Genomic DNA, 12,122 nt, shown 5'->3' on the forward strand with positions numbered 1-12,122 from the left:
CTTTAACATCAAAAAATCTTCCATTTACTTTTTAAACAATTATAGCACTAACAACCCCTATCAGATCTCAACACCAGATACCAGATACAGAAATACCAATATCAAATTTGAGGATTCCAGCTCTGTCCCTTCACCCAATACGCAAATTAGTACCACTTATAGTACTTATTTCCAAACACACTTCATATTTTAACCGACTTAATTTTAAAATTTCAGGATTTCTGGAAATTCTTTGCCATTTAGTACTTTTCGTACAAATATAAGACACACCGAAAAATCTCAATTCCAGATACCAACATAGAGCTCAATATCAAATTTGAGGATATATCAGCTCTTTCCCAATAACAATAATTGTACATATTTCCAAAAACCTGCTTCATATTTTATCCGCATACACATATATATCAAATTTCAGGATTTTTGGAAATTCTTTGCCATTTAGTACTTTTCGTACAAATATAAGACACACCGAAAAATCTCAATTCCAGATACCAACATAGAGCTCAATATCAAATTTGAGGATATATCAAATTTGAGGATTTCAGCTCTTTCCCAATAACAATAATTGTACATATTTCCAAAAACCTGCTTCATATTTTAACCGCCAACACATCTATATCAAATTTCAGGATTTCAGGAAATTCTGTACTATTTAGTACCTTTCGTACAAATATAGTTCGCATTTCCTAACCACCGCCAAATCTCAATTCCAGATACCAACAGAGATCTCAATATCAAATTTGAGGATTTCAGCTCTGTTCCTTCACCCAATTTCCAAATTAGTACCACTTAGTATCACTTTCGAACAATTATAGTACATATTTCCAAAATCACTTTCATATTTTCGGATTTTAGGAAATTTCGTACCATTTAGTACATATTGTACAAATACAGGACGCAGTTCCAAAGCACCGCTAAATTTCAATTCCAGATACCAACGGAGACCTTAATATCCAATTTCAGAATTTTATCTCTATTCCTTCACCCAATACCAAATGTAGTACCATTTCGTAATTTTCGTACAAATGTAGTTCACAATTCCGAAACAGCTGCCGTAATACAAAATTTCGGATTTCAAAAACTATCTGTTCACCCAATACCAAATTGTACCAGATACAGTACTATTTAGTACTTTTAGTACACTTATAGTATACATTTCCATAACCACCTCTTTGTCACATACCTATTACCAAAAGGGATTCCAATATAAAATTTCAAAATTCCTGCTTCATCCGTTTACCCTCAAGCAAATTAATTCAAACACTTAGTCCGCACTTCCAAAACCACCTTCATATATCAATCTCACTTTTCAACCTTGATTTTCATACCAAATTTCAAGTTTTTATCTGAATCCGTTCACATAATACCAAACGGTATTATTTTAGAAATTTAGTACCATTTTAGAACTTTTGGTAACCCTAATGTTCGAATTTCCAATCCTTTGAACTCCATCACTAAATTTCATTCCGAACTTCAGAATTCTAGCTAATATCATGTCCAATACAAAGTATCCAATTTTTACTGCATTTTAGTACTTCTCGTACAATTTATTCACGACTTTCCAAAAAAAAACCCAGCCTTTGTAGAGCTGCATTTTATATAGGTCCTCAATATGTCATAGACTCAAAATAATGGTACATACTTTCGTAAATTAAGTATTTTGAGCTTATACACGCAAATTAGTTGTAAATTGGCATTTCAGGTTCTAAGAAGGATTGCGACACGGTAAGACTTGCAGATATTCTCCTAAAAAGTTGTAAAATATTCTCTTCAAAATATTTACCAGGAGGTCCGCAGTTCTACTTGTGGTAGTATTTTTTCTAGAACATCAAAATCCAATTTTAATTTGGAAATCAAACTATGCCCAATTTTTCCAGTTGGGAATCACAGTGCGTGTACGTACATCACATACCCACCATCTGTATACATCTGTACATGCAAACTTTGCATTTACTTGCCATATCCCCATCTTCAGGTTCTAATTTTACTGAATTGGTGTTTCTGGTGTTTCTATGAGGGTATAATTATAATTCCTAGTTGTCTATCTGTCAGTCAGTACTTCCATCCGCCCGACCGTTTGCCCATCCATTGTGTTGTCCAAACTCTTCGCTAGTTCGGCTTGGGTTTCATCAAAATTTACCGTAATTTGCATTGTGTTGCAGTTGCACTGGACCATTAAAGGTCGTTTAGTTATTACGAGAGAATCGCTGTGTTACACACATCCATACACGTCCAATTTGGATGTTGTTGCAGTTGCAGCTGGTTGGGCTTTTGTTTTTGTTCAACGCATAGGCAGCGCTCATCACTTCTGTGTTTTTTGCTATTCATCAACAACAACAAAAGAAACTTCAACTAAACACTGCCATAATTTTAACTTTGAGCGACAAGTTTTGAAAAAAGTTGACAGTTCTGTACCGGGTTTGTTTGTTGTTTGCATTCAGCCATTTAACAGAACATGCATTTTGAAACAGCAATAATGAGGAAGAAGAAGAAGAAGAATCGTGTAACTCGGCTCGTCTAGATTGTAATCTCAAATTATGTATTGTAATCAATACAAATCAATTTGTGTAATTCTCAACGAAGCGGAGTATTTTAAGTAATGCGGAAATAATTTCGAGGACAAATAATGTAAGGTGGAATTTTGTAAGCCTAAATGGATGACTTAAAATCTGATGCGTTTTCACCCATCATCCCCTCAGTGTGGGACGTGGACATGGTATCAGCTAACGAGCTAGCGCCATTTTTGACATTTTTAGGTTAGTACGGTTGCTTAAACAATCTTTTAAATACGGTTAATAATTTTTGTGTTCATAGTCCATAAATTCAATATGAGTAGTAACTCTCATAAAACATAAAGTTAATATAACTTGAATTTCTTTAAACTTGGCATATTTCTGCTAATATTAATTGTGGTGTAAAGGTGGGTCCTCTTTTCTAGCAATTTCCCTTCAAAATGTAAAAATTTGAGAAATCATATACAGGGTTGCCCATATTCGACGGAACTTTGGGACCTTGGAGCCCATTCCAATCGACGAGGCTTGTCCGCAGGCAACATTCTTTGCGTCAATTGAATTTTGTGTGGGAACAAATGCAGATCAATGCGAATAATCCGTTGTAAAGTGGACCGAGCCATGCCCAACTTCTGAGAACGGTGTTTTTGGGATGTTCTTGGGGACCTCTCAACACTGGCTCGTACGGCAGCGATATTCTCGGCCGATCGCCTTAGTCGACTTTTAAATGGCCTCTTCGGATTAGAAAGAGCCTTACCAGTCGAAATTTTTTCGTATAAACGCTTAATGGTGTTCTTAGAAGACGCACTTCTCACATTTTTAATGTTTTAAAAGCACGTTGAGTTTTCACAATTGACTTCTTCTGTTGAATGTAAATTTCAACTATTTCAGAGCGCTCGCGTGGCGTGTATTGGTTCATGGTAAAAATCTGCTTGAACTGACGCTTCAAACGCGGTATGTCATTAAGCGATGTGACATCTCTGTCAAAAGTTATGGCGTTGCGAGATGGGTCCGTCGAATATGGACAACCCTGTATAAACACGGTCCACACTTCAGTTCAAACTTTGTGCATTCTAATATTTGTAAAAAATTTTGGTCAGGTGTGAAAACGGACAGTATCGGATCCCTACTTGTGTTTTGTCTTCCTCTAACACTAATTTGAAATATATCGGCGATAATAGGCAAAGAAAACCTGAAATTGCATCTTTACTAGGATAGGAACGAAGGAGTCCATTATACCCATTTTATACCGTCCAAAATGTTAAAAAAAATTACCAAATTGGGAATATGGCATTTAGATGGTTTAGTTTTTTTGGCATGAAAAGTATTAAATTTGTAAGCGGGTGGAAGTAAAATTTTTAAATTTGCAAGCCCTAAATATACGATAAAATTCAACATTTGGTACCATTGGCAGAAGAATAAATATGGCTTCAACTTTAAAATTTAATTGAAATAAAATACGGATTTGACAATACCAAAAAGTACGTCGACATTTAGTATCATTGGAATTGTGTGAACAAAAACTACTTTTAAAATGTCGTCGTTGTTGGTATGTATCGAAAAAGTACTAAATGGTGTTAAATTTTGTACCATTGAAATTGGGTAAACAATGAAAATAGCGCTTTTGAAAACGTTCGAAATGCAGATATTGGAAATTTTGGAAATTCGGAAAGTATACCAAGCAGTATTGTTCAAAATACGATATGGGGGCCATTTTTGGTATATGTGGATGACATGGGAAGATCGATTCGAAAATCCCTACATAGTGCACGAAAAGTACTTAAAATATTTAAATAAGTGTTATTTATATATACCTATGTACCTATAGAACAGATTTAAAATATTTTATAGGTTTCTGATGCACTTTCCAAACTTACAAGTTGCAATTTGGCATTTCACGTCCTCAGTGGAAAACTAACCTTCTTTCAGAACATTTTCCGTAAAGCTCCACTTAAGTCTAGCCCTCACATTGCTGTACCCCGGATGAATCATGTCGGTTCATTGATTTTTAAGTTGCTAGTAATATTTCTAGGCTTACTGCTTAACAAATTCCACTGATTATAAGACTTTTAAAGGTCCTAACCACATTTTTGAACTGAATCCACTACAAATCCGTATTTAAAAAAAAAAACTTATTTAAATTATTTAAGGAAAAGGTAATAGAAGCGGCCCTCACCTTATTCCCGCAAAAGTTAATGTTGGGCGAAATATAACAATGTTTTTTTTTTTTTAATTTTAAGAAAGTTATAATTATTCAAAATGTTAACCCTTTGTTGGTGAGGTACCAGAAGGAGTGGCCCGATATACCCCATATTGACAATGTATACATAGTTTGTAAAAATATTAAAATATAGTAAGTTTCGTGAAAATCGTAAGGCTATAATTATTCAAAATTTTAACCCTTTGCAGAGAAGGTACCAAATGGAGTGGTCCTCTATATCCCACACTATGTCTTGTGTTACTAGAAATATTGGGATTAAGTTGTTCAAAATATTGATCCGTTTTTGGGAGGAACTGAAAGTACTAGTCCGTTCCCGCTCATCATTATACCAGATCTAAAGTTGGTAGAAATATTGGGTCAGTTTAAGACAGTCGGACTCTTACTTCACGTTTTATACGTTTTTTTATTAGAAGTAGTGGGCCGATATTATCAATTTTAGTATTTGACCAACCTCTGATACAAAGTTCGACGTACCGAGGAAAGTTATCGTGTGCAACAGACAGACAGATACGGACGGACTCCGCTATATTGATTTTAAATGTTCTGAGAAGGATTTCCTCCAAAGAGACCTAGGTCTAAAACCGTTATATGATATATATACCCCCCTGAAGACCATACGTTTTCACATGGTCGCAATAATCCTGATAGACCCTACAAAGTATATATTTATTCGGGATCATGTAAAATTCTAAGTCGATTTAACGATGTCCATCTGTTTGTTGTAATCACGCTATCTTTCGAATGATTACATGTGTATTTTGTAGTTAGGGAGATTAAGTTCGTAAATGGGTCAAGTCGGTTAACGTTTTGGTATAGGGCCCATAAAATCTCTATATATTCTGTATTTGAATGATTTTAGACACATTATAGACCGGAATTGTTTCAAATTTCGTATTTGAAGATCTTAATGTGTACTACAAGTTATGACAAACAATTACGTATTCAGATCCACGCTTTCGTATAGCTCATATATATCGGTACCTTCCAAAATTCGGCATTTTTATGGTATTAGAGACATTATAGACTGGAACTGTTTCAAATTTCGTATTTAAAGTTCGTAATGTGTAATACAGCCTATGACGAAAATTTCCTTCCTATAGCCACTATATAAGGATACCTCCGGATATCCGTTATTTTAATGAATTTAGATACATTATTCACCGAATTTGTTACAAATTTCGAATTTGAAGTTCGTAATGGATACTTTAAGTTGTGACAGAAAATTATATATGCAGATCCACGTCTTCGTATACCTCACGTGTAACGGTACCATCCCTTGTTCGGCATTTTTATGATATTACCGACATTATTTAATGGAATTGTTTTATATTTCGTATTTGAGGCTCCTAATGGGTACTACAGCCTATGCCAATAAATCGCGTATACAGTACCTCGTCTTCGTATTAATTTAAACTTGGCACATCGTTAGGTTTTAGGTACGAAATGGCCAATCTTAACCCAATCCTTTGGCTACAAAACGCTAGTATTCTGAATAATAATAACTAAAAATATGCAATCAGTATCCGATGTTCTTCAAACGTAACATGTCATATTATTTTAGCTGGAAAAGTTACAAAAACTCGAAAATCTCCATATCACATTAAAAACGGATCGAGTGTCCGTTGTGTCCAAATTGGTCCGTGGCACAGGAAAATGTAATTTTTTTTACCATATCTTGCATGAAGATGTTATTTTTCGGGACATAACTTTCTCCTCATACTTTGCACATTGCAATATTTATACTAACATTTGATCTAATGTAAAATTGCAAGTTGACGAATGCTGAAGACTTATATGTGTCGAAACAAAACTGAAATTTCATTTTTAACAACTATGCTAAATTAGATTAGAATTTTTGAAATCGTTCTATACATAGTTAATGAAGTGTGTCTTTACATACCTTCTTTGGTTATAGCTTCTATATTACAATCATTATCATCGTCCAGATCACAGTCATCCTTGTTAGCGGCCTCGCCATCATCGCCATCGTAATCTCTTGACTCGTACTCGACCTGGGAAGTATCGACATCATAGAAATTAACACGGGTTACGTGTCGGACATAGTTAGTGGTGGTGTTAGTAAAATAATTAGAGTCATTGAACGACGGTTTGTTGTGGTCATTGTTGGTGGTGGTGATTGGTTGCGGTTGTGAGGCTGGTGGTTTCCGTCTCTTCTTGTGATAACTGCTGCCCGATACTGGAATCGAACCTGTGAAAGCGCTATTTGTGGCTGGTGGGTCCCCGCTGCCATCCTCATTGGCTGGTGGTGAGGTGGACACTGGATCGGAGACATGTTCCGGTATGGTTTCCAGTGTTTGCTGCGACCGATAACGTGGTGGTTTGGGTACCACATTGCACAGCTTTGGTTCTGGAGGTGATGGTGATGGTGGCGGCGGCGGAGGCAGCCAATCACTGCCAAAAGGAACATAACTCGGTGGTCTACTTGTGGGTAGTGGTGGCGGGGGTGGTGATATTGAACCTGGGCTCTGAAAACAGTGATAATGACTAGTATTACTCTCTTCGTCAGTTGGTGTTGCTGATATTCTTGTGTTGTGGAGGTGGTGGTGGTGGTGATGGTGTGGATGTTGTGTGGTATTGTACTCGAATATGGTTGGTGTTGCATCCGGCAGTGTTGTTGTTCCTGTTGTTTGTAACGGTGGGGCAGTTTGGTTTGCCTGGTGGTGGTATTGTGGATAGTGGAAGTATGATCCATTTCCGGTGCCATGCTGATGTTCGTCCTCTTGGCCGCTCTTTGGTTGATGGTGGCCGGCTGCATAGCTGGCCGCCGGTATGGCAGTGTCACCGGTCGATGTTGTGGATGCTGTTGTAGCGGGGCTACTGCTTTCGTTTGAACTTCTTCCATCACAGCCATTTGTTGAGTATGGCGGCAATAGTAAAATCACCACCATTCGATCATTTGCAGGACTTGGTGAATTTTTTTCGTTTCTTTTTTTGTGTTGTGGTCCGGGCCAGAGTTGAAATCATTAAAACCAGTTTAACGATGTTTCACTTATTTTTCACAAAAATATTTATCAAAGGAAAATTCAAAAGCGATCTCAACTCTCAACAAATAGTCACTGTCTATTTTGATGTGGAGAAGGTGAAGTGGGTATGTAACTTTTGATTTCCTTCTCTGGTTTTCATTACTACGTTGATGGTTTTGTATTGTTTTTTTTTTTTTAGGTTTTACAAAAAATGGAGCCTATTGCAGTTAAGCCGAGGATTTTCCTCTAAATTTCGTTCATTTTCACTTTTTTATTTTTTTATCGCTGTTGTGGTTTTTCTGAATAAATCATTCTATTGTTTTCCCAGATTTCTTTCACTTTTGCTGTTGTTGCTGCCTTTTGAAAAGTTCAAAACAATAAAAATAGATGCAAATTTTGCGGAAGATGACTTCATACTCGTCGCCGTACTAACTCTAAGCTAAGTAAATCAAGCGCAAACTATTTTCCATTTGACTTCCACATACTTGTCGCCGCCTGTCGCACAGAGCATGAAGTCATTTTCGAACCACTACAAATTCAGTTCGATGCTGTGTTTTCTGTTTTGTTTTTCTAAGCTTGTTGTTTGTTGTTTTTGTTGTACGGAAAACGAACGATGATCATCATAATTTTTGTGATGATTTATTTCGCTGTATTTGTTTTTCACTTGCATATCATTCAAATACACACACACACACACACACACACACAAATGGAGAGTTGCATATGTAAGTGTAATTAGCTTGTACCTAGAAAACTGCGATTCGAACCAAATCACTCGAACCGCTCTAAACCTCTGGGCAAAAAGATCTGAAAAATTGTCGATGTTGCAATTTCATGTTCATGACTGAAAGTTCACACTGGCTGTTGTGGATGTGTCTCAATGTCAAATGGAAATCGCAATGGAAAATCATTACGATCGAAATAAATGAAAACGGAAATGAAACATCAAAGTTTAGATTATTTTTTGAATAATGATACACCTATGTATGTCGTCATTTCCATATTAGATTGGACAATTTTATTTCGATATTTTGTCAAGTAAAATAATGGTTTATTTGGGATCTATGGAGGTTAGTGCACAAGTGCAGATATGTTTAATATCTCATGTCGTTGAATTAATCTTAGGGCTACTAAAGGTGAAAAGAATTTCATAAGTCCAAAATGTAGGGTTTTGACTCTATGGATGGCCCTTTGGACGAAAGTCGTATCAAATTGGTATAGTTATGTCCGCCTCTCTGGTTGGTTAGTTCGCTAGGAGAGTATTAAAATTAGAACTAGTCGGATGATGGTCAAGATATCCTCCCCTATACATCCCTTTCTGATACCTCCCCCAAAGAATGCAAATTTCAGTTATTTTCTGATTTTCCTCAAACTTTGCAAGTTCTTTCTACGAAAACTTATGTAAGGTTAAAAATTAAAATATATGCTCTAAGTATATATTATATTCTATCTATATATTCAAAATATATTTAAATTATATTTAATTTTTTGTAATTTTTAAATGTGAATTTGCCTACGCGGCCAAATGAGGGGGAATATATCTGTCACCCAACCGTCTAATAGTGTATAATTTAATATGGATTACGTGTAAATTTAGATACAGTGCCTCGCTTTTGGACCGATCTTAGTACATAAAAAACTTATTCTAAAAGTGGTTTTAAGATAAATGTTCATAAGATTTTTATGCCACACAAAGCCCACACCGAAATTGGAACTTGGCTTACTGCCTTTCCTCAAAATGCCTTAAATTTGGAAGTTTTATGCTTCTATTGAATATGTTTTGAAAGGAGTTAATATATCCACTGAGAAACCGAAATATAAAATTACAGTACGTACCCTTTTATGGGGACTATACCATAAATTGGACGTACATTTCATGTTTTTGAGAGGAGTAAATCTACTCACTGAGAGTACGAAACTTCTGTTTACAGTTATCTCGGTTGGAAATGAGACCAAAACCTCAAAAATACCCAAAATTTAAAATATATTCCATTTTCAATATCAAAGCACAATTTTAGTGTCTGTGCCAAATTTCGTTTCATCATTATTAGTGCGAACTCTCTTGTGATTTTAACAGACAGGCGGAGGCGGACATGATATACGGAAATATGTTTTTACATACTTTATAAGTCTTCCGACTTTATCTATCCATATCATAGAAGATATTACACAAAGATTTACAAATACCTTTCTACTCGAGTTAGAGTTAGAAAATGTATAAAATCTGCTAACACCCCCATTTAGAATGTCATGGGCTAAGGGCATATATCTGTCGGCAAATTCGACCGATTTCTTCTTAAAGGAATTCCATAGGATTGACTTAAAGAATGTCATGTCTTCTGGAAAAAGAAGCATATCCAACAGAAAAACCGAAAACTGCCACAAGGCACGTAAGGACCCTTTGTATCGGATCCAAAAAAGTTCTGTCCGACCTCCCACCAAAAAATCCTAAAACATGTGTTTATCTCAAAAGACAAAGGGGCTGGAGCTGTCTCCTCAACAGCAACCTAAACTGCAACTTCGTTTTGTAATATAATTGCAATGACCCCTGAGGTAGGAAATATGGGTAGTATATTTTATTAATAGGAGGTATAGCATTGTCGCGGACGTCCCAAAAAAAAGTTGATAACAGCTAGTTGAACCGGGTGTTAAATACCTCTTTAAAGTTATCAATATGATGCCAGTCAGAGGCATCGTTCCGGAGTTCTAAATATAGATGTGATGAGACCACTTTACATTTCAAAATAATGATACTCTATTCGTCGAATACCTTACCCTCCAGTCAATATGGAACTTGGATTATTTTAAGGCGTGAGGAAATCAGGTGCCCTTGGAATTCCGAAGATTCTCAAAATGGGGCTTTACTTTCATGTTTATTTTTTCTTAATTTCTTGAACTTCATTCCCTTCAGGTATCAGCGAGATAATTGCTACATGATATCCTACACCACTATGCATTGTCGCCGGATTTTTTAATGTTGTATGTAACAAATATTAATAATAAGTAGTGTACATTATCACTTTAAAAAGGCTTCAATATCAAATTGGATGACATGAATATACATAGCAAACCAAACTGTCCGATTTTGGTCTGACTTCGAACCCAAAGTCGGATGAAACTTACGATTTCGGATGCGTATTCGGTCCGACCGAAAGTGGTTGACATACTGTCGAACCAAAGGGTCGGATGAAAGTCTAAATGTTTAGCCAAGTCGGACCGGATTCTCAAAGATATTCATGGGAAATACGGAAGGAGAATTAGAGTTCTCGGACTGAAGTCCGGCTTATCCAATATATTGTACCGAATATATATGTTTTGTAAAGAAAATAATTTCCCGCATAAAAAGAAATAGGATTATTCGTTTTTGTGAATACTTCTAAAATCACATTTTTTTTACTCCATGAAGTACCTCACGCGCAAAGAGTAAAAATAATTATAACTCTTATTAATTGCCTTTAAATTTGATAAATCCCAATATTCTTAATAACACAAGATCTGTTCTGAAGTTGGGATATATCGGTCCACTCCCTCTGGCACCTCCCCCACAACGGGTCAAAATTGTGAATAAACATGAAGGTCGTAAAGCGCGAAATGAACATCCGATTCATCTCAAACTCAACACATCTCAAATTGCATGAGGGTATACGTCTGAAAATACTCAATACACGACATGTGTACAAAATACGATAATACATTTTGGAGTTTCATAGAGGCTAAGACCATCCCAAATACCAGACAAGACAACTCTAATAATTGTATCCACAAACTCTGCAACTCCTCCTCTGCTATTTTCACGCTCATTGATGTTATTTTCAAAATGCAAAACACACTCCACTGCACTACCTCATTCTCGGTTACAATTGAATTGAATTTTGAATTTTACCCCGTCGGTGGTGTTGTTGCTGTTGCTGCTGCTGTTAGTCGTTATTAGCACGAGTATCATTACAGCGATTAGTCCGTTATTATTCACACGAAACAGATAGTCTAGTTGTAGCTTTTGGTGGTGGGTGGGGGTGCGGGTGCGGGGCTGCTGCATTATTGGTGCATGTTATTGTTGCCTGGTTGCGGTGTTGAATTCATTTTCCATTTTTTAGTTCCTGAATAGCGGCGGAGGGATTTTAAAGTAAGTTGCACTCTGATGAAGGCAAGAAAAAAAATCAATTTCGCTTTTGATTTCATTTGAGGTGGGGTGTTGGTTGCATTTTTGACAATGCAGGCAGAGCTACGGCAGCAGCAGCGGCTGCGACGGCTGATTTGCCACCCATATGAAAGTATTTTTTCATTGGATTTTCGCTTTTTTTGTGGATATTTTGAAGTTCTCCGTCGTAGCTATTTTTTGTCCGCTAAATAGTTAGTTGGTGGGCTCTGCAAGTTTGGGGTCTTATTTTAGTTAAAGTTTCTTGGCTT

The 12,122-nt window shown here is 36.3% G+C and overlaps 1 protein-coding gene across 1 annotated transcript in view; it reads right to left on the bottom strand.

Annotated features, from left to right (window-relative positions):
- The window catches only part of LOC101893891 (uncharacterized), a 33,156-nt gene extending 25,300 nt beyond the window's left edge, over positions 1–7,856 (bottom strand). Inside the window, exon 1 of the mRNA XM_020039546.2 lies at positions 6,632–7,856. Within this exon, the coding sequence (XP_019895105.2) occupies positions 6,632–7,640 (1,009 nt within the window). The 5' untranslated portion in view covers positions 7,641–7,856. The remainder of the gene's footprint in view (positions 1–6,631) is intronic.
- Positions 7,857–12,122: the final 4,266 nt, after the last annotated feature.

Source organism: Musca domestica, unplaced genomic scaffold (genome assembly GCF_030504385.1).
Source record: "Musca domestica strain aabys unplaced genomic scaffold, Musca_domestica.polishedcontigs.V.1.1 2, whole genome shotgun sequence".
Taxonomy (NCBI): domain Eukaryota; kingdom Metazoa; phylum Arthropoda; class Insecta; order Diptera; family Muscidae; genus Musca; species Musca domestica.